We start from the raw sequence: 24,468 nt of genomic DNA, 5'->3' as shown, positions 1-24,468 counted from the left end.
CTAGGTACTCAATTAAAATTTTCAAGTTCTTTTCATCCTCAAACTGATGGACAAACAGAAGTTGTCAATCGTAGTCTTGGTAATCTTTTGAGATGCATTGTGAGAGATCAATTGAGAAATTGGGACAATGTCTTACCACAAGCCGAATTTGCTTTCAACAGCTCTACTAATCGTACTACTGGGTACTCACCTTTTGAAGTGGCATATGGGTTGAAACCTAAGCAACCTATTGATCTTATAGCATTGCCTACTTCTGTTCGCACCAGCCAAGATGGTGATGCATTTGCACGTTATATACGAGATATACATGAAAAGGTACGAGAAAAAATCAAAATCAATAATGAGAACTATAAAGAGGCAACAGATGCACATCGAAGATATATTCAGTTTCAAGAAAGTGATCTAGCGATGGTTCGTCTATGACCAGAAAGATTTCATCCGAGCACATATCAAAAGTTTCAAGCTAAGAAAGCGGGTCCATTTCGGGTACTAAAGCGGTTGGGTGAGAATGCTTATTTGTTAGAGCTCCCTTCAAACTTGCATTTTAGTCCAATATTTAATGTGAAAGATTTGTATATCTACCATGGCCATCACAACGATGTAAGTGAAGAGTTGGATCTTCAATTACCACCTACTCTTAGCCCATGTCCTGAAATCGAGTATGTTCTTGATGATCAACTTGTGTCTACTCGACAAGGTGGATACCAAAAATTTTTGGTGATATGGCGAGGCAAACCACACTCTGAAAATACATGGATCACGACAACGGATTTTCAAAAGCTTAACCCCGATCTCTATGAATGTATCAAGCATCTAACTTGTAGGAGCCGAGTTCTTTCAAGCCAGGGAGAATTGATGGGGGAAAGCCTTTTAAAGTTTATTCAAGAAAGAAAGGAAAGACCTAAGTAAACTTTAAGTAGGATTAATATTAATTAGAATTGATTTGGGATTGGTATTTGTTAGAGTCTAATTAGGATTAGCTAGTTGAATTATAGTATAATTACAATTTGAGTCATGATAGGTTATTAGAGTCTTAATAGATTTTGGATGTTATAATTAGAATTAGAATCATAATAGATTATTAGAGTCTTAGTAGACTTAGGATTTCTTAGAGAAGCCTATAAATAGGCTAATCAATGTAAATCAAATGGATGAATTGTTATGAATAATATTATATTTTATTTCATTGCAAGGTTACAACCCTCAATGGTGAGACTCCATTGATTTTCTTCTAGGTGAGACTCCTAGAAGGCCTTAGTGAGACTCTAAGGTTTTCCATCTTTTCTTCATTGTTTCTTCTTTCTCTCTATTTCTTATCTTATAATTTTCTCTACCATAATATTTATTCTTTGTTCCTCTCCTTACATCCTAAAAAATAAAACCCTAGTCCACCTACCCTTGAGTGTAGGCAACCATCCTAGGGTTGTCCTACAACAGGTATGTAGTGGAAAGGTGTTGGTACCCCACTTTCACCTAGAAAATGCCAAACTTTGTTGACAACAGAATGAAAATTATTATTTAATCATATATATGTCAACACTTTGCTAACACTAAGAAAATTTCTTCAGGGTTCACTAAGATTTCCGCACATCAATAAAATATACAAACAACACAAGCATCAAAACCAGCACTTAAATGCATAATTTCAAAGTAGAAACTGCCCAAATAAAAATTTTCCAGCAACTAAGCAAGCATAAAAGAAATATAAAGCTATACGAACCGCCCACACACAATACATGCCACTGGTGGCTATGCAATTCATAAAAAATCTTGAAAAATGAAAAAGTGATCAAAAGCTCACAGAAAAGAGCCTCAATTATGAAAGGAGTTCACATTCTAATAAAACACAACTATAGCATCCATAATGCTGAGCGATTCTAAAACCTCTTTGTCTCAGGTTATTATATAATTTGATTGCTCAGGAATCATAATTGTAGTGTTTTGTTTGCTTTCTTTCATTGAGATCTACAGTATATGATTTTTCTGCATAATTTCCCAGCAGTAAAATGGAAGAGCACTTCTGTCACTCAACAAAAATCTGACTAATGAAATAGGTAAATATATAAGGCATCAACTATATACTGCTATTATTAGTGAGCCTAACAAGCCTTGTTGGCCCATTCACCAGAAGATTAAGCTTTTGGGGTAATTTGTAGAGTAACGTGGTATCAGAGTTTGTCCCTAGAGGTCTTACGTTTTAGCCTATCTATTTATTCCTCTATTTACTAAATCTATGTGCAAAGGATGTTGACCATGAGGTGGGATGTGAAGCATAATTATCCTGAAAAACATGATAGATCCTTTCCCCACAAGCCTAAGCTTTTGGGTTAACTAGTAGTTTAATGTGTATGTATAGAGAAATAAAGTCAAGATCAAATTATACCTCATGTAACTGTTCTTATTTTTACCCCCTTCAATACTTTTGGTGGGGATAATATATTTCAGAAAGTTATCATCAGCTAAGATGCCTAAATCACATTCGTCATATTTGTAAAACATCAAATTGAAAGGAAAATTGAGATTTATCCATCCATATATTGCTCTATTATAGGTCTTTATATTCATTTGACAAGCTATTAGCTAATGGAATGGGGGTCATCAATATCTAATCAACTTGAGATCTTACAATCATTACAAAAATGAGGATATATTCTCCGGAGGTAGGTTTACTGAGATATAGCCCATAAAAATTTTACTGAAGGGCGTGAGAATAAAATTTTGACACAAAGTGTAACTTGATTCCAACTCATTTGTACCAGTGTGAACAAGGAGAGTGGTTTTTCCCCATTAATTATCTTATTGTCTCCTATATGAAAACACAAAAATATACCATGCAAAGCACAATTGAATTAACAAAGGCTGTTGCTCATGTACATTACTAATATGGTGGTATATTGGTTATATCAGAAAAAGAATGACATAGAGAACTTCTCCTAACTCAAGAAACCTTAAAGACAGCATACTCTTTCCCAAAAGGCACTCTCCAGCAAGGGAAGGACCACTCTCTACCAGGTACAACCTGGATTTCATTGATAGCGTTTCTTGTGCCAGAGCATTTTGATTATCATTCCCCATCTTGTTACCATGCTTGTATGCCTTTTTTTAAAAAAAATTACATGAACCTCCACTGAGGTTTCTAACAAATACATACATCACCTCTCTATTTTTGAAATAAAAGTGACCTCTCCTGTTAGATCTTGTTCAGTAATGGCCAAGATGTGCATTGACATATTTTCCCTTCTTTTAAATGATAGCAAAAGAACATGGTTTTTCCTGCTTTTCCCCCTTTTCAATCTTCAGTCTTCCTTAGTCCGAATGTTACTTCAAAAGCATTGATATATAATCTAATCTTCATTACTTCCTCAGTTAAGAGAAGCACAATCCAATGTTCATCACTTTTCAAGTTCTTAAGACTTTATCCTAAATCAGTTTGATATACATTTTTAGTGCATTATCTAAGAACTTAAATTTTTAGGTCAATTGGTAGTTTAACAAGAGCAAAATCAAAGAATTTAAGGGAAAAAACAAAAAAAGCATTGTACCATTGCATCAATGGTAGAATCACACTAGCAGTTGCAGAGGCTCCCTTCAGAATGATAAGGAAAAAACAAACAAAAACTAGAAAGAAGAAAGGAACAAAACATTTGTTACATCCTCCAAAAAGTGAACATAAAAAACCCTTCTTGAATGTTGTTCAAATCCTAAACAAGAAATAAAATAAAATCATTACAACAAGAAGCATGTCAAAATACAAAAAAGCAAGAAAAACAAACAAACAGTCAAGCAAACAAAAATCAAATATGAGAAACTTTCTTGTTTGGTTGTAGAGAAAAATAAGCATATCTTTGAATTAGCACTCACCAAAAGGATTTGGAGATGAAATTAAAGCCTTAGATGATAATGACAATGGAAGCCAAGAAGAAAGCAAGAAATGAAATTAGGTTTTGGAGGGAGGATGATAAGGGGAAGCAGAATTTGGGGATAGAAAGTGGATGAACCTTAGATAGAGAAAAATAAAATGAGGGAGTTTAGGTTGAGGTGACATGGAGAAGAGTTCATATAGCCATGGCAAGACCAACAGAAGAAAATTCAGGAAAAAAAAATTGAAGAAAATAGGAACAATAAGAGGAACGTAAAGATAGAATCCATCAAGTTGAAAATAAAACAGAAAATATATATAAAAAAAAAAAAATAGACAAATGACATAAATTCTTCCCACTAGAGATGAGAACCATGGGAGAACCTAAAACAAAAATGATTTTTTTTTCAAAGAAGATAACAAAAAGAATAAGGAAAATTAAAAAAAGGAGAAAATTTGTTTAAAAGACTAGAGAATTTCTGTGAAGAATAAAACAAAATAAAAAATAAGCAAATAAAATGAGAAAATATGTGCCATAGTCACCAGATATTTTGTCAAAGCCCAGCAACAAAAATAATAATAATAATAAAAGGAACAAAAAGGAAAGGTAAGATTGATGAAGATTATGAAGATGATGCTTGATGGAATTTTGACATTATGGTTTTGAAGATAAGGAATTTGGTGACAATGGTTGAATAATGCATTTGGATATCAGGATTTTAGAGACGAAGAGGATGATGAAGATGCAAAGATGGGGACAATGATGATTATGACAATAGAATGATGGTACTTTCATTTATGGTTAGCTTTAAGTTTAATTCAAGGCTAATTGGCTTATTTAGAAATTAGCTTTTTAGTAAATAATAGTGTTTAGATTGATTTCAATTAGGTTCGCTAGAATTAATTTATAAGTTAATTAAGAGTTAATTTGAAACAAGGGTAAACTGCATTTTCAAAAAAAAAAAAAAAATGGGATGATATGAACTGCATGTATTATCAAACTAACATCATACTATTGGCTATGGAAACCTCAAAGGGGGAGGACCTTGTATGTCCTAGGATTTGCATCCTTTTAGGATTTCCATTTTAATATAGATAGATAGGTCACAATCAATTTTTATGTTTTGGTCCCAAAAGGAACTTGAAGTTGGAATTTTCTATATCAAACCAATTCCTTGTGACTTGAGCCAGACCTCAGAGTAATGTTTTATCCCAAAACCAAAAAAAAAAGTGCCTAGAACAAAATCTGAAAAGAACCATGCAGAGAATTTCTATAAACTTGATAAACAGTGTCATAAGAACCACTATATGCTCTTTCAAAAGGTGCTTCATTAGAGGAGATAAACTTTCTTTATTACAATAAAACTAAAAACATGGAACCAGCCATTCTTAAAGGCTATGTTCGGTTCCCATAAACTTTGAAGGAAAATATAAGGGAAAGAAAATAGAGAGGAAAAGTAGAATGAAAGAAAGAGTAAAGGAAAATAAAAAATAGATATAAAGTTAATGAATTATTTTTATATGCTAGTTCAAACCCATTTTTACTTATTTTAACTCTCTTATATAAAGATTAAATAATTTGAAATTACATATGTTTCTAACTAATTTTAATTATATTTTATATTCTTTTATATTTTCCATAATAAAACCAAACATGAAAAAATCATTTTCCTTAATATTTTTTTTTCCTTAGTACTTTTTTAAGCCAAACATAGCAATAGAGTTCTAAACCCAAACCCATGTTGGACAAGGAATAGCAAGTCAGTACCCCTATTTCCAACTAGAAAACACTAAAAGAAGTTGTCCTTAAAATAATATCTATATAAAGGAAATACTAAAAAAATTGAGATAAATTCCCAATGCAATGCATGAGCTAGATATCTTTCCATACCTGCCTTATTTCTTGTTGCATTTTCTGATATCTCTCTGACATCAATTGCCATACCTCGAGGCAGTGAGGATCCTTCCACAATATCTTCTTTGACTTCTTCGAGGGTAGGGGTCAAATTATTAGCAAGTCCTCCATTGTCCAATGGAAGGACAGGCAATGAAGCTTTTTGAATAGATGGAGGCTGATAACTTTGATCAGGCAATGATATGTCCAAACTTCGTGATGGAACCAAAGCTTCAACATCACTTCCTTCTGTGCGGGACCTCTCACTTCCTACATCGGCACATGAAGTAAGTATGCCTAAAATCATAAGAATTGGAATACATTTTGATTATTACTCCATATCATCTAACTGAATACCAAATATAACTAATGCACCCTATTATCATTTTTAGGCCTTGTACACCTGAAAGAGCAGGTTTAATATCATTTTTTTGTATAGGAATCCCCTTGGTAACAAATGCAAAGACAAATTTCATGAGTAAATGATCTTCTATAGTATATTAAAGAATAGACCACAAATTTCATAGATAAATAATATTCAATAATACATTAAAGAATAGGCCATTCCTGATATTTCACAGTCAATCATTTTGGATGTCCAGTTTTGGAGAAGAGGAGAGGAGGTGAGACTTGATCACTGGGCCCAACCTCACTTAATGCAAATATGGCACTACAACAACTAAAGCAAAATGAGTAGAATAAATTTGCTTCTCTTAATACTATGATGTTTCATTGTTGGAACTGAAAGGATCATATCCTGGTGATAACAAAGTAATAAAGTATAAATGGAATCCACAATTGGCATAATGACTAAAATGGGGATCTATTGTTTTTCCTTCAAATCCAGGAAAAAGATTCATTTCTAATAGATGAGATTCTATGGTACAATATTTAAATGAGGAATATAGACAGCTATTGCAGCCATGTAGGTGCCTAGGAGACAATTTGTTGAATAATGCAACAGGGGCTAAAAGGGGATTCACTTAAGGCAACTGATCATCTAGATAACAGAATCAGTTACTATAATGCATTTAATTTCAGAGCAAGAGGTAGTCTTTTTCTTCCAGTGCAAAGTAAAGAAGCTAATGGCAGCAGCAAAAGAATTAAACAAAAATATAAGCAATGGTACAAATTAGACTTCCTAAACAAAATGATGAAGCATCACTTCTCACTTTTATTTCAATCTTAACCAATCAATATAGTCTCCTCAATGTCAACATTTAACATAAAAACATTTTCTCAATATTTTTAATTGCTTGTTAAAAAGAACATTGATACAAACTTTAACAGATTTAAGAATTGGATAAAATATATTACCTTTTGGCTCTTTCCTTCTAGGGGTAAAAATAGAGATGAGTTGATTCCCTGTTAAAATGAAGAAAAGACTTAAACTTGCAGCCCATAAGAAGAGTACTGATACTGAAATTAATCAAAGAAATAATGGACTCGAAAGTTCCAATAGTCATACATGCAAGCCATATAGAAGGTCAATTTCCAATAACAGAAAACTTGATAATAGCAAAGCCAAGCGGCTAAGTTATTGGTGAAATGACATGTAGATGGCATCCATATAATGTTCTCTCCCTTCATATGAATGGTCTAACACAGAAGTGCATTTACTTATGGTTTTTTATGTAATAAAATTCCTGGTCCTTGGAAATCTGAAGTCATCCTTTAAACTTTCTATACCTGAGATTCACTCTCTCATCATTATAGAAAACTTTATCAAATGGTTTAGATTCTTAGAAGCATCACCATTGGATGGCAAGTTAAGGGAAACAAATTAGATAAACTCCCATAAAGAAAAAAAAAAAAAAAACACTAAATAATGATAGGTGTTCCTTCCTTTCCTCAATTTTTTGTCAAACCATCCATGGAAAAGAAATAAATTGATTCCTTTTTACCAACTATTTTATAAAAAGAAATTATGCTTGTACTATATAAGATAAAAGCAAGTATACCAAAACAAAAAAGTAAGGATGGAAATCCTTAGAAGAAGAAAAGAAAATGTACAAAGTATAAAAGGGAAACAAAGATCAGAGGTCCCTGATGTAGACTTTGGCTTTCCACCCACAGAGTTTAAAAACCTCAAAGGGGAAAGAAATCCCCAATAAAATCAACAGGAGCAAAGCCTCCTTTCTTGGCCATCATATTGGCTCCCTTATTAGCTGATGTAAGCTTCCATGAGAAAGACAAACCCAGTACTCTGCCAAAGACTTTATATGGCCACTAGTTACCTAAGACAAAATTGTCATAAGTCCTTCTCTATTAGTAGCTTACTGACACCTAACCCTCTTGCCACTTTGTGACCCTCAAGCAAAGCAAGTTTTTTCTCCTCAATAGCTAGCCCTACCCTACGCCAGCTCTCTCTAAAAAGCTTGAATAATCTTGACCCCAATAATCACAAAATAGCACTCACTAATAACCATCTCACCCGGGCTTCCCATTGAACTTCCATCAAAATTAAGCTTCACAAAAAGGATTGACGGGAGAAGCTCATTCAATCAGTATCTCCACAACTCCCTAACTTCAATCCCTTGACATGGTGCTAAGAGGAACTTCTAAGAACTTCTTGGTGATCAACATCCAAAGAGAAGGGAGAGAACAAATATTTTCCCACAATTTACATGTTAATCTCCTCCTTCATTAAAAATGTGGGCATTCCTTTCTAATTCTATAATCTATAACTTTGTTAGGATAGCCCTCCTCGCCCTTTTTTTGAGGGATCTATCAAAACCTGGAAAAAGGAAAATAAAAAAACAAAAATTGAGCATCACATCAGAAACATCCTGGGAGCCATGCAGTTTAATCTTGGTATCAAAAAAAGTCTCTATCCTAACTGCAAAGCAAGGGGAGAATGGAGGAAAAGAGCAGTTTGCACATTCCCCACTCCACAGGTAGACAACACAATTGGACATCGGATCATTGGCCGATAGTCTTGGAAACCAATCCGTTCAAGTGGGGCCCAACACCGTTCAGGTTTGAGAATATGGGTTGCAACATCCTAGTTTTAAGGAGAGCTTTGGAAGTTGGTGGAGAGAGTTTCAAGGAAATGGGTGGGAAGGTCACAAGTTCATGAGGAAATTACAATTCGCTAAGGCCAAATTGAAAGAGTGAAATAAGGCTTCTTTTGGAGAGCTAAATGAAAGGAAAAAAAGTATCCTGTCCGATTTAGCTAACTTTAATACCTTGGAGCAAGAAGGGGGTCTCTCCCCTGAACTTTTAGTCCAGAGAGCTTTAAGAAAAGGGGAGTTAGAGGAGTTGATTTTGAGGGAAGAAATACATTGGAGACAAAAAGCTAGGGTGAAATGGGTTAAGGAAGGGGATTTTAACTCAAAAATTTTTCATAAAGTGGCTAATGGCAGGCAAAATAGGAAATTTATCAAGGTGTTGGAGAATGAAAGAGACCTAGTCTTGAATAATTCAGAGAGCATCAAAGAGGAGATCTTAAGGTATTTTGAAAAGCTCTACGTGAGTCCTTCTGGAAAGTCTTGGAGAGTTGAAGGCTTAGATTGGTCCCCTATATCTAGTGAGAGTGCGTCTAGGTTGGAATCCCCTTTTACTGAAAAAGAGATTTCTAAGGCCGTTTTTCAGTTGGATATTGATAAGGCACCGGGGCCTGATGTCTTTACCATTGCAGTGTTTCAAGATTGTTGGGATGTGATCAAGGAGGATCTAGTGAGAGTGTTTGCAGAGTTTCACAGGAGTGGGATTATCAATCAAAGCACTAACGCTTCCTTCATAGTTCTGTTTCCCAAAAAAAAAACATGCAAAGAAAATCTCAGACTATAGACCTATTAGCTTGATCACCAGTCTTTACAAGATAATAGCCAAAGTGTTAGCAGGGCGTCTAAGAGGGGTACTTCACGAAACCATCCATTCTACTCAAGGAGCTTTTGTTCAAGGGAGACAAATTTTGGATGCAGTTCTCATAGTCAATGAGATAGTGGATGAGAAAAGATGATCAAGGGAGAAAGGAGTTGTCTTCAAAATTGACTTTGAAAAGGCTTATGACCATGTGAGTTGGGGTTTTTTGGATCATGTGTTGGAGATGAAGGGGTTTAGTCCTTAATTGAGGAAATGGATGAGAGGTTATTTGTCCTCGGTATCTTTTGCAGTCCTAGTGAATGGAAACGCTAAAGGGCAGGTTAAGGCATCTAGAGGTTTAAGACAAGGAAACCCTTTATCCCCTTTTTTGTTCACTTTAGTTGCAGATGTATTAAGCAGGATGTTATTGAGAGCAAAGGAAAGAAATGTCTTGGAAGGTTTCAGGGTGGGTAGGAACAGAACAAAGGTATCCCATTTACAATTTGCAGATGATACCATCTTCTTTTCTAGCACTCGAGAAGAGGATATGCTGACCCTCAAGAGTGTTTGGGCATATTTTTGGGCTGAAAGTTAACCTTGAAAAAAGCAATATTTGTGGCATTAATCTTGAACAGAATCATCTTTCTAGGTTGGCCGAGGTGCTCGATTGCAAGGCTTTTGGGTGGCCTATATTCTACCTGGGTCTTCCTCTGGGAGGGAATCCTAAGACTTGTGGTTTTTGCGATCCTGTGATTGAGAGAATCTCGAGAAGATTAGATGGGTGGCAAAAGGCATATTTATCTTTTGGAGGCAGGATAACTCTCATTCAATTTTGTCTCACCCATATGCCATGTTACTTTCTCTCCTTGTTTAAGATTCCCGCCTCAGTGGCAGCAAAAATTGAGAGATTGCAAAGAGATTTTTTATGGTCGGGGGTTGGGGAAGGCAAAAGAGATCATCTGGTTAGCTGGGATGTAATGTGTAATCCGAAGACGAAATGGGGATTGGGATTTGGAAAGATTTCTATAAGGAATTTCGCTCTCTTAGAGAAATGGTTGTGGAGATATCCTAGGGAGGGTTTAGCTTTATGGCATCAAGTTATTTTAAGCATTTATGGATCACACTCCAATGGTTGGGGTGCCAACAATATAGTCAGATGGTCACATCGTTGTCCTTGGAAAGCTATTGCACAAGTCTCCCAAGAGTTTTCCAAGTTTACTCGGTTTGTGGTAGGAGATGGGGATAGAATTCGGTTCTGGGAAGACTTGTGGTGGGGGGACCAACCTTTGGGGGTCCAATATCCAAGAGTACTTAGAGTAGTCACGGATAAAAATACTCCTATTTCTTCAATTCTCCGATCTACTCGCCCATTTTCTTGGAACTTTAACTTTTGCTGAAACCTTTCCAATTCTAAGATAGAAAATTTAGAAAGCCTCATGCAGTCTCTTGATCATCTACATTTATCACCTTCGGTTCCAAATATGAGATCCTGATCTTTATCTCCTTCAGGACTTTTTACAGTCAAATCTTTCTTTCTTGCCTTATCCCAGTTTTCTGGTTTGCTTCCAGTTTTCCCTACTAAGTTCGTCTGGAATTCTCAAGTCCTCTTCAAAGTCAAGTCCTTTGTCTGGTTAGTGGCTCACAAAAAGGTTAATACTAATGACTTGCTACAGTTGAAAAAACCCTACAAAGCACTTAGTCCCAACATTTGTAAGTTGTGCATGAAGCATGGAGAAACGGTAGATCATCTTTTTCTCCATTGCTCTTTGACAATGGGGTTGTGACACAGATTATTTCAATTAGCAAAGACGGATTGGGTCCCCCTAAGAAGCATCTTTGACATGTTATCTACTAATTTTAATGGTTTTGGATCTTCTAAGGGAGGGATTGTTTTATGGCAAGCCGCGTGCATTGCTTTAATTTGGGTGGTGTGGCAGGAAAGAAATGCAAGGATTTTTTAGAATAAAGTAAGGAATTCAGAGAACCTTTGGAATTCTATTTGTTTCCTTTCTTCTCTTTGGGCTTTTTGTTCTAAGGTTTTTAAGGGGATTTCCCTTAACGTGTTACAATTTGATTGGTTAGCGGTGTGTAATCCCAATGGGTTGGTGTAACTAGAGAGTTTGCTTGTTTTTACTTCGTATTTTCTTATATTTGATTCCTTGTAGTTTTGTTTTTCTTTGGTGGGAGGATTCCTCATCCTTCTCTTGTACTTCCTTTTTATCAATATTCCTTTATCGTTTCCTATCAAAAAAAAAAAGGTAGACAACACAATGATATGGGCTAACAGCCATATATGGTCCCCATAACTTAAGTATATTATCTGTATTTTGCCTTTAACCACCAACCAAAGTGAAGGCATTCTGCTTTCAGTGGGGAAGAGGTTTGTTTAGAATTCAAATGGCACAAGAAGCATCAACTTCAGAAAAACTTCAAAAGGGCTTGGAAAAAAAATTAGAGGAAGAACCATTTGGCACAAGCCTCAAAACCTTTCATCAAGCTGGGCTTGAAGTGAGGAAGATACTCCATAAAGATAACAGAAGAACTGATAGGTCAAGTATCCCATTTAACAGATTTCTCAGAAGTTGAAAAATGAGAGAATCATGTAGAAAGGACTAGAATTTAACAACAGAGAGACCCTTTGAACACAAAGAGAAGTAAAGGCAAGGGAGAAGAAGACAAAAGGGTTGATATCCCTACCACAGGTCCTCCCAAAACAGAATAGAATAACCACTCAGGCACATGAGACCAATACAATGAATAGAAGCAGGGTAAATTTTGGTTATTAGCTTCTAATGGCATGATGAGAGCTCCTAACCCACAATGTTGGTATCCAAACCCTTGACATACAAACCTTAAATACTCTTAAAAGCACCTGGTGCCATAAAGAAACACTCTCTAGGAATCAACACAACCATTTACCAATCAAAGCTCTAGCCAATATGGTCCTTCCTAACAAAGTAATCTTTCCAACTGTCCCTAGATCCCCAACCAGAAAAAATCTCTGAAATTTTTAAATTTGTGTTGTCTCTGAATGTGCTATTTAGGTATGGATTAAGGTGATCCTGCCTCATAATGGCAAATGGCTTCCACCAACCATACAACCATGTATAAACTTTCTTAACCACTAGATCCTAAAAAATGATCGTCCTTTAGGTTCCTTCCAAGGGGTAGACCAATGTAAGGGGCCAATCACTCTATCTCAATTCCATAAAAGCTCCAAATTCTTTGTGTGGTAAGAATCAACACTAATACTAGCTAGAAGCTTTTATTAATGCTAATCTTAAAGCCTAGACACTACCTAAAATGTTAAAGGATCAGCCAAAGTTTGTGTACTCTTCCTTTGTTGAGGAAAAAAATTGTGTCACATACAAACTGGAGGTAAGACATTCTCAACCCACCGCTACCAACTTAAAAGTCAACCGTTTGACCATATCCTCAAATCTAGATATCAATTTGATAAGCGAATCTACCATAAGCATGAATAAGAAGGGTGAAAGAGCACCTTGATGAAGACCTCCCAAGGACCTAAACAAGTCTTTGACATTCCCATTTGCTAGCACTGCAAAGCTAATAGATAAAAGAACACACTGTACTCATTTCCTCCACCTAGGATTGAGACTCATTTGCAAACTGTGTGATCTAAGAAATCCCATCCACATAATCACAAGCCTTTTCAAAATTCACTTTGAAAGCCACATCTTCTTCCTTTAGTCTGCTTCTCATCTACGATTTCAGTTATTAACACAGCATCAAGAGCCTCTATACCCTGAACAAAGGCTCAATGGGAAAAGGAGACAGTCTCATGGAATACAAAGCACAGACACATAGACAGCACCCTGATGAGAGTCTTCTAAAAGTTATACACAAGATTGATGGGGCTAAATTCTTTAACCTCAATAATACTTTCTTTCTTTTTTTTCAGGACAAACATGATGAAGGCTGAGTTAGTGCTTTGATTTTTTGTCATATTATTGTGAACTTCCTCAAAATCTCTTAATAGATCTTCTCTCATGATTGACAAACAATCCTGATAAAATGGTATTGTAAAAAGCATCAGTCTAGGAGCTTTACCTATATCCTTATGAAAATCGTCTTCATAATCTACTCTTCTTGAAAACTTATTTCCATCCATTTGCCACTAGTCTCAGATAAGGGCACACTCTAAACCTTCAATCCTCAAGGTGTCTTACTCTTTAGCCTATTATAATGGGCAGCAGGAAAACTAGTCATTTTCCCTAGAGATTAAGTCTTGACAATCTGGATTTCTCCTTGATCCATCATGGGAACAAATTGCAATCAACTTTTGTTCCTCCTATTAGCCACCCAGTGAGAAGTACCTTAGAATTGTAGTCCCCCTCTTGACCATTTCAACCTAGACATTTCCCATCTCTTCCCTCCTCACAAAATCTCCCAGCTAAACTTTTCTTTCTACCCTAAGATATCTGAGTTCTTCCATCAACTGATGCATCTCCTCAGTGGTATCAATGTTTCCAATATCCTTGATTATTGCAGCTTTCCTTTCTCCAAGAACAGAATAAGTTTATACGTGCAATAAAACTTCTAATCGACTTCAGTTTTTGCATAAATTTGTGCCTTTCCAGCCTTAGGCCTGAATCTTATCTCCAACATGATGCACAATAGTCATAAATAAACGTCCATAATACTTCCTAGATAATATTGGGACCCACTCCATTGAGATCCAGAACTTATCCAACCTTTTACAAACCGGTGTCTCCTGCATATTTGATGAGGTAAAAGACTCACTTCTAAGAGGGCCTACCAACCCACAATCTCTAAGCCATTCATGAAAGGCTCTCATCCTTCTAGTAATCCTCAAACCCAAACTTCTTTTTGGAAAACCTAATAAAATTGAGATCTTCCCCAATAAAATCTTATAGGTTTTGGAATTATGATTCAACTCAATTATTTCCTAAGAGTTTCTGGTGTATTGATGTTCATCATGTAGCAATGGTCTTACTACTTAGATAGCAAGACTTAGGACTCATTTAACTCTTGGAATCATACTTGTATATCATGCAACTTTGCACCATTGCTATCATCTATTTCCACTGGGATTCTCAGAGTGTTCAAACATAGATCCAACTCCAAGGGGGTTGTCTCCATGATCACAATAAAGAAAGGTGAGTTCACACATTCTAGGAATGTGTCATTGGTAGTATCCAAAACTTACCTACAGCTCTATTAGTTACAATATCTGTGAAACAAATGAATATGCATGAAGTTTCAATCTCTTATAGTGATGAAATGACAGAGATGACAAGCATTACCCAACATAATGAGTCCTATATTTATAGTGATTTGTCACTCAGAAATACTGGAAACATTTATTCAATATGTTAATATTGTATTTGAAATTCAACCAGTACTTTCAAAAATAATACTATCAATAAATATGAACAGATTCCTCATGTAAACAAGACAACCAGAAGCAAAAGTAACTTTTAGACAAGGATGAGATGAAATGATACCTATGAAAACAAGAAAGGTGTAGCATGATGTGCATGTGAATGTCGTCTCAATGGGCTCACTACGTTCAAGGTTGTTTACAGCTGCAAGAAGCCTCTCCTGTTCTCTCCTAAGAAGAATAATCTTTTCAATGCATGCATTACAATTAGGGCAGTAGAACTTGTGTGAATTTGGCTTCTCTAATAACCTCTCAAGTTCAAATTCTGTTTCTTCATCAGTTTGTTTTATTAAATCAATACTTGCACGTTCTATTATCTCACTGTCAGAAGGTTTGAAGCGTGTGATTCGTTCTTTATATGACTCATCAAAAGTTGAAAGATTGCGAGGCAAACTTTCATCCCTAATGTTTTCTCCATTTTGATGGTTGATAACAGTGCTTAGACTCTTCCGAATGTCAGTGATCTTTGCTGTGACATCCAATCCTTCATCACTAGAATTTTTCTCAAGAACAAAAGATTCAGTGTCACCAAATTTGATCACACCTGCCATCAAGCAACAAAATAAACATTGCATTCAGAAATTTTGTTCTTCAATGCAAATTCATGACCATAAATAGGTACTTATGAAGCAATAAATCACAGGAAAACTAAAGGAAGATGACAAATTTGCAAGCTAGGAATAAACAAGTCATCACCCCTGTCTATTCACCACTCAAGGCATGCTTGAAGTGTCTGAATAGGAAATGGGAATGGGAAATCCATTCAATTTAGAAATTGGAATAAGAGTACAAATTCATTCTAATACAAACTAAAACCCAATCTTGTCTTCCACATGGTATTTTGATTCACCCCCATTCCCATTCCTAACAACAAGGAGATGCATAACATGTTGGTAAATTAAACTGAAAACCATTACAGAAAAACTAACCATTTTCCCAATAAGGAGCAGCAGAAAGTTACGTAAGGCAACAAGGGAAAGATTTCGGATACAAGTCTTACGCATTGATGCATGACAGCCTCTTCTCCTGAACACGGTTCCTCCCCTTGGTTATGAGGGTAGGAAAACAGGAGATTCTTCATTTTTTTAAATAACTCAAAAATAATTTTATTTAATATCTCCTACAAAAGCCAAAGTGATTCTAGGAAGCGTTTCTACCATGTTTGGAAATTTTTATTTTTCAAGTATTAGAAAGATTAAAAACACTTCCTGGAATCACTATCAAACGCACTCTTAATTAAATAGGCATTTAAAAGACTTTTGGCTTTTCAATCAATTCAAATAATGCCAAAATCTCATTGTTTTTTGTTATGATGAATTTCATTAATTTTATAGAAAAAATATCATCAAGCTTGAGGGTCTATTTAGCAACTTTTTTCGATTTTCTAATCTCTAGACCAAAAAATTAGGAAAACACATTCAGCAACAAAAAACTATTTTAAGAGTAGAAAATAAAGTGTTTTCAGAAAATATTTTTTAGTTGTTTTTTACTATTTTTACTTGTTTTATAAGGTCATTTTAAAAAATAATTATACAAATGTGTAAAATGATTAAAAATAAAATACTAGACATAAAAATTATTTTTATAACATATTTAAAAATATTAAAAAGATTTTAGATTTCTAAATAGACTTTTATTCTACAAAATATTAGAGAACAATTTTCAAAAGCTATTCTCAAAAACGTTTTCTTCAAAACTATTTTCGAAAATAGTTACTAAACAGGCAGAGTGACTTATTTGGTAACTATTTTTTAAAACAATTCTAAAAAATAGTTTTTACGAACAGTTTTTTAAATTTGTTCTCTAATTTTTGTAAAATAAAAGTCTATTTAAAAACCTAAAATCTTTTTAATATTTTTAAATATGTTTTAAAAAAAAAATTTATATCTAGTGTTTTATTTTTAATCATTCCACATATTTATATAATTATTTTTTAAAACAGTCTTAAGAAAACAAGTGAAACATGATAGAAAATAATTAAAAGATGTTCTCTTACAAACAGAAAATAGTTTTTAGTTGTTTAACGTGTTGTTTCTACTTTTTTTTGGGAAAGCTAAAAGATGGCACAGGCATCAAAGACTTCAGTGCTTAGTGCTTAACCACTAAAAATGAATAAATCAACACTTACTACTAAGTTAAATCAAGAACATTTTTTAGCCATCCCAAAGATAAATTCTTCAACCTTTGCCGCTCTATTTATTTATCCATCTATCAACCTTTGCCTATTTATCTAATTTGTAAATCAAATTTAGATTAGGTAGAACCCACCCATAATGTTATTTTTCAAGCTTTTTTCTATAGATGCATGTCAAAATATAAATGGTAAATAACATCTCATGCAAATATAATAAAATAATAAAAAATAAATTAATTAATCTATCTCCATAACAAAATCAAAAAGCATATATATAATTACAATTTCATATGTTTTCTTTAACAATTAAAAAAATAAAATAAAACATGTAAAATGAATATTATCATTTTGGATTATATAAATTATAAATATTATAAAAATAATAATTTTGAGTTAAATTAAACTCAAATTGCCTAAATCTTAGTCAATTATAAAAATAAAATAAAATAAAAGGCAGTTAAACGTGATCCTTTTTTTCCTTTAGTAAGTTGTAATAAAATAATTAAAATATTGGAAAAGAGGGAAGAGTTGCTGGCATATATTTTCAAGTTGAAAACAAAATGTTATGTATGCATACAAGGAAAAAACAATTAATATCAAAATTTTGGGTCTTTTAAATTAAAAATAATAATAATAATAATTGGGAACCTTAATTAAGAAAAAGTATGATGTGGGTCAGCGAGGTGAAGGTCCTTTGGCTTGAACTGAAAGAGAGATCCCATCCCATTTGGGTCCCCTTGGATTGAAGGATTGGTAAAGTTGTTTCCTTCAAAGGTGCACTTTAAACCCGTATCATTCATTTGCTCTCTCTATCCGCCCCATTCCTCAAAAACACCCAAAAGTTGAAGACTTTACAGATACAGAGAGGAGCTCTTACCTCTACCAGCCTCCACATCAACCCTTTCTTCAAATACTACTTCATCTTCGATTCTTGTGACGGTGGCGGTGGCAGTGGCGGTGGTGACGGCGGGGGCGGGGGGACGGCGGCGTGGTTCTGAGACCTTGTTTTTCTCAAACCCACTTCCTCAATCTCCTCCTCCACTTCCTCCCACTGCCTCGCTTGTTCCATTTCTTCCTCACTCAGCTGCTGTTGCATTCTCCATCATCATTCATCTTCCTCTCTCTCTATATATATGTATAAACCAGAGAAAGAAATTGAGGGTGAGGATATAAGGTAAAAGAAAATGCATGACTGTAATTAAGGGTATATCACTGTTTGACCTACAGATACGATGATAAAGTTCCGACCCGTATGCCTACCTCATAAACATAGACCAAAGCAGCATGATTAATTTTAATTGCTGCTGCCTTCACATTCACTCATTTCACGTGCCCCTCCCTCTCTTCCTCCTATTGATTTGTTTTTGTTCTTGTCTTTATCCATATATAAAGTCGCAACCGGTGACTGGTGACAGAGCCTGCATAATCCTCATACTCCACATAAAAGTTCAAAGGGACGCGGGACAATTCACCATTCACATCTTTTTAAGAGAAACATACATTTCAAATTTCTTTTCCTTTTTTTTTTTAATGATTTTATTAATTTCAGTTGTGAGATTGAAACAAAGATCAATAAAAAAACTTCTTTCAATTTATTTATTTTTTTTAATTTGAGCTAAGAATTAAAGAATTAATTTATTAAAAGGTATGAATTAGTTGAGGGATTCCTTTATATTAAGGGTGGGCTCCTCAATAACAAATTTGATGTTAGTATTTAAGTGTTGTTTGTTTTTTATAATAAATTTATTTTAATTATATTGAATGATATTAATAAGATATTTTAATTAAATTAAAAAAATTAAATATTTTAATTATTTATATGCAAGAAAGAAAACAAACACTTCCTTAGCGAGAGGAGTTGATGTGAACACAAAAAAGGAACAATTTTGAGTTGGTCCTACAAAAATTTGTGTAGTTAGAAGGTGGTGTGAAAGAGCGAGTGGGAAAGATCAGTTAGTGAAGTTGACTTGCTTTTTTAGAATTAATCAGAGAGAAAAATACCCATTGGATGAGATTATGCCTTGATATGCAATCTTTTAAAAATATTAACGAGTCCAAAATGTACGGATCAGTGGATGATTAAGGTCATCTTACCTGTGGTAGGTGTGGGTGATAGGTGGAGACGGAAGCAACAAGTATGAAAAATATAATATAAAATAATAATAATAATAAGTGGAGGGTAGAGGTTGATTTTGACTTGGGAGAGCAATGAATAATGGGCATTCACTTCCCACCCGTCTTAACGGGCTTTGTCCAGACCTGATCTCACAGTATTAAATGGTAGATAATGTAGTTTTTCTGTCATCAGTGTTATCGGCGTCAACCTACGTTTTAATGGCCCAAATATATACCATTACCTTTCCTTCTCATATATTTTAATACACACTTTCCCATGTTCTGTTTTTCATAAAACCGTGGGACCTTCCCATTGTCACGCCCATACCTTCTCGTTTTCCAAAATATTGTTAGGGAGAGAGCTGGTAATAAAATTGTGCTCTTTGGAATTTAGAATGGTTTTTAGAGTTTGCGGTAAAAGTAACATTTAAAAAAAAAAAAATCGATCTAAACATCTTGAAAATATTTGTGAAACTAATATGTACCTACCATTTTTTTTTTTTTTAATTTTTCTTGGTTTTAAAACTATGGACCATATGCATGCGGGTCTTGCTACGGTACCGAAAAGTGCTTTTCGGTACCATACCCACTTTTTTGGGCTAATAAGATCAAGACACGTGGCATTCAAAAAATAATAAAAAATTATACACAACCAATTCTTCAGGTCACCCAACCGGTTATGGGAATTAATCCCATGCAACACACATTTTTACATTCATTACAATAACCAATTAAAAATTTCTGTTTAATGTAATTATTTTGTTTGGTGAATTTTTTTTATGAAACAGAAAAATAAAGAGAAATTTGAAAAAATAAATTACAGTTTATTTAATTTTGTACTATAAAGTGATTAAACCCCACATAAATTTAAATTTAAAATAAATAAATAAAATTATAAAGAATTTGGTGATATAATTTAGAAATTAAGGAAAGTAAATTTAATTTATTAAATAAAGAAATTTTTGAAAAAATAAATTACAATTTTTTTATTTTTGTACTATAAAGTGATTAAACCCACATAAAAATTAAATTTAAAATAAATAAAAAAATTATAAAGAATTTGGTGATATAATTTAGAAATTAAGGAAAAGTAAATTTAATTTATTTTAACATCAAATAATAAATAAAGAAATTTTTGAAAAAATAAATTACAGTTTTTTATTTTGTACTATAAAGTGATTAAACCCCACATAAAAATTAAATTTAAAATAAATAAATAAATTATAAAGAATTTGGTGATATAATTTAGAAATTAAGGAAAAGTAAATTTAATTTATTTTAACATCAAATAATTTGTTGACAAAAATTTGACGAATATTTGAAGTGTGAAAAGCAATATAATTGGTTTATGAAGTTAAAAAAATAGGAAAACTAGAACTAAATTTTATAAAATATATTAAATGAAAATTAATTTAGTTGTGTACTAATTATTAATTGAGAATATATGATTAAATTATTTCTTAGCTTTTAAAAAAAATTGGCTGAAATATTGAAAATACGAAAAAAGGTATAATTACTAACAATATGGAAATCCAAACCCCTCACATATTTTTTCGGTAAATTTCTATTTTGAATTTTTCGATCCATTTCACACCCTCAAATGTACTGAAATTTGAGTATTTTTGGATTTGGATTTTCCGGAAATCATTTGACCACCTTCTAAGTATAATGAACTTATTTAAACAATATCCAAGTCATATTAAGTTCCAAAAAAGTTTAAAAACTTCAAACAAGTGGAGAATCTGGAGGGTACGAAGCATATGAGAATTCCTCACATTCTTCGTACCTTGTGAATTTTTAGTATTTTTGGATTTGGATTTTTCCGGATATCATTTAATCACTTACCAAGTGTAACAAACTAATTTAAACAACATCCAAGCCATATGATGTCCCAAAAAATTTTAAAAACTTCAAACAGGTGTAGAATTGGAAGGGTACGAAAAATGTGAGGATTCCTCACATTCTTCGTACCCTTTTGAAATTTTTAGTATTTTTGAATTTCGATTTTTCCGGATATCATTTGACCACCTTCTAAGTGTAACAAACCTATTTAAACAACATCCAAGCCATAGGATGCCCACAAAATTTCAAAGTCCAAAGAAGTTGAGATTTTGGAGGGTACGAACAATGTGAGGATTCCTCACATTCTTCGTACCCTTGTGAATTATTTAGTATTTTTGCATTTCGATTTTTCCGGATATCCTTTGACCACCTTATAAGTGTAAGGAACCTATTTAAACAATATCCAAGTCATATGATGTCCAAAAATTTTAAAACTTCAAACAAGTGTAGAATTGAAGGGTACGAAAAATGTGAGGATTCCTCACATTCTTCGTACCCTTTGAAATTTTTAGTATTTTGGATTTCGATTTTTTCGGATATCATTTGACCACCTTCTAAGTGTAACAAACCTATTTAAACAACCTCCAAGCCATAGGATGCCCACAAAATTTTCAAAAGTCCAAAGAAGTTGAGATTTTGGAGGGTACGAACAATGTGAGGATTCCTCACATTCTTCGTACCCTTGTGAATTATTTAGTATTTTTGCATTTCGATTTTTCCGGATATCATTTGATCACCTTCTAAGTGTAACGAACCTATTTAAACAACATCCAAGTCATAGGATGCCCATAAAATTTTCAAAAGTCCAAAGAAGTTGAGATTTGGGAGGGTACGAACAATGTGAGGATTCCTCACATTCTTCGTACCCTTGTGAATTTTTAGTATTTTTGCATTTCGATTTTTCCGGATATCCTTTGACCACCTTATAAGTGTAACAAACCTATTTAAACAACCTCCAAGCCATAGGATGCCCACAAAATTTTCAAAAGTCCAAAGAAGTTGAGATTTTGGAGGGTACGAACAATGTGAGGATTCCTCACATTCTTCGTACCATTGTGAATTTTTTAGTATTTTTGCATTTCGATTTTTCCGGAAATCGTTTCACCACCTCCTATGTGTAAGGAACCTATTTAAACAATATCCAAGTCATATGATGTCCCAAAAAATTTTAAAAACTTCAAACAAGTGTAGAATTGGAAGGGTACGAAAAATGTGAGGATTCCTCACATTCTTCGTACCCTTTTGAATTATTTAGTATTTTTGCATTTCGATTTTTCCGGATATCATTTGATCACCTTCTAAGTGTAACGAACCTATTTAAACAAATCCAAGTCATAGGATGCCCATAAAATTTTCAAAAGTCCAAAGAAGTTGAGATTTTGGAGGGTACGAACAATGTGAGGATTCCTCACATTCTTCGTACCCTTGTGAATTATTTAGTATTTTTGCATTTCGATTTTTCCGGATATCATTTGATCACCTTCTAAGTGTAACGAACCTATTTAAACAACATCCAAGTCATAGGATGCCCATAAATTTTCAAAGTCCAAAGAAGTTGAGATTTGGGAGGGTACGAACAATGTGAGGATTCCTCACATTCTTCTACCCTTGTGAATTTTTAGTATTTCTGCATTTCGATTTTCCGGATATCCTTTGACCACCTTATAAGTGTAACAACCTATTTAAACAACCTCCAAGCCATAGGATGCCACAAAATTTCAAAAGTCCAAAGAAGTTGAAATTTTGGAGGGTACGAACAATGTGAGGATTCCTCACATTCTTCGTACCCTTTTGAAATTTTAGTATTTTTGGATTTCGATTTTTCCGGATATCATTTGACCACCTTCTAGTGTAACAAACCTATTTAAACAACCTCAAGCCATAGGATGCCCACAAAATTTTCAAAAGTCCAAAGAAGTTGAGATTTTGGAGGGTACGAACAATGTGAGGATTCCTCACATTCTTCGTACCCTTGTGAATTATTTAGTATTTTTGCATTTCGATTTTCCGGATATCATTTGATCACCTTCTAAGTGTAACGAACCTATTTAAACAACATCCAAGTCATAGGATGCCCATAAAATTTTCAAAAGTCCAAAGAAGTTGAGATTTGGGAGGGTACGAACAATGTGAGGATTCCTCACATTCTCGTACCCTTGTGAATTTTTAGTATTTTTGCATTTCGATTTTTCCGGATATCCTTTGACCACCTATAAGTGTAACAAACCTATTTAAACAACCTCCAAGCCATAGGATGCCCACAAAATTTTCAAAAGTCCAAAGAAGTTGAGATTTGGAGGGTACGAACAATGTGAGGATTCCTCACATTCTTCGTACCCTTGTGAATTATTTAGTATTTTTGCATTTCGATTTTTCCGGATATCATTTGATCACCTTCTAAGTGTAACAAACTATTTAAACAACATCCAAGCATAGGATGCCCACAAAATTTTCAAAAGTCCAAAGAAGTGGAGATTTGGGAAGGTACGAACAATGTGAGGATTCCTCACATTCTTCGTACCCTTGTGAATTATTTAGTATTTTTGCATTTCGATTTTTCCGGATATCATTGACCACCTTATAAGTGTAACAAACCTATTTAAACAACCTCCAAGCCATAGGATGCCCACAAAATTTTCAAAAGTCCAAAGAAGTTGAGATTTTGGAGGTACGAACAATGTGAGGATTCCTCACATTCTTCGTACCCTTGTGAATTATTTAGTATTTTTGCATTTCGATTTTTCCGGATATCCTTTGACCACCTTATAAGTGTAAGAACCTATTTAAACATATCCAAGTCATATGATGTCCCAAAAATTTTAAAAACTTCAAACAAGTGTAGAATTGGAAGGTAGAAAAATGTGAGGATTCTCACATTCTTCGTACCCTTTTTAATTTAGTATTTTGGATTTCGATTTTTCGGATATCATTTGACCACCTTCTAAGTGTAACAAACCTATTTAAACAACCTCCAAGCCATAGGATGCCCACAAAATTTTCAAAAGTCCAAAGAAGTTGAGATTTTGGAGGGTACGAACAATGTGAGGATTCCTCACATTCTTCGTACCCTTGTGAATTATTTAGTATTTTTGCATTTCGATTTTTCCGGATATCATTTGACACCTTCTAAGTGTAAGAACCTATTTAAACAACATCCAAGCCATAGGATGCCCACAAAAATTTTCAAAAGTCCAAAGAAGTGGAGATTTGGAGGGTACGAACATGTGAGGATTCCTCACATTCTTCGTACCCTTTGAATTATTTAGTATTTTTGCATTTCGATTTTTCCGGATATCATTTGATCACCTTCTAAGTGTAACGAACCTATTTAAACAACATCCAAGTCATAGGATGCCCATAAAATTTTCAAAAGTCCAAAGAAGTTGAGATTT

The 24,468-nt window shown here is 33.9% G+C and overlaps 1 protein-coding gene across 1 annotated transcript in view; it reads right to left on the bottom strand.

Annotated features, from left to right (window-relative positions):
* The window catches only part of LOC117918045 (membrane protein of ER body-like protein), a 48,511-nt gene extending 30,289 nt beyond the window's left edge, over positions 1-18,222 (bottom strand). Inside the window, exons 1-5 of the mRNA XM_034834575.1 lie at positions 18,200-18,222; positions 17,997-18,139; positions 15,050-15,529; positions 7,071-7,118; positions 5,751-6,050 (exon numbers count right to left, since the gene is read on the bottom strand). Of these exons, the coding sequence (XP_034690466.1) occupies positions 5,751-6,050; positions 7,071-7,118; positions 15,050-15,529; positions 17,997-18,139; positions 18,200-18,222 (994 nt within the window). The remainder of the gene's footprint in view (positions 1-5,750; positions 6,051-7,070; positions 7,119-15,049; positions 15,530-17,996; positions 18,140-18,199) is intronic.
* Between the last annotated feature and the right edge of the window lie 6,246 nt (positions 18,223-24,468).

The sequence above is a fragment of the Vitis riparia genome, chromosome 7 (assembly GCF_004353265.1).
Source record: "Vitis riparia cultivar Riparia Gloire de Montpellier isolate 1030 chromosome 7, EGFV_Vit.rip_1.0, whole genome shotgun sequence".
NCBI lineage: Eukaryota > Viridiplantae > Streptophyta > Magnoliopsida > Vitales > Vitaceae > Vitis > Vitis riparia.
Note: the sequence above shows the minus strand (reverse complement) of the source record. Positions and strands in the feature narration are given on the sequence as shown.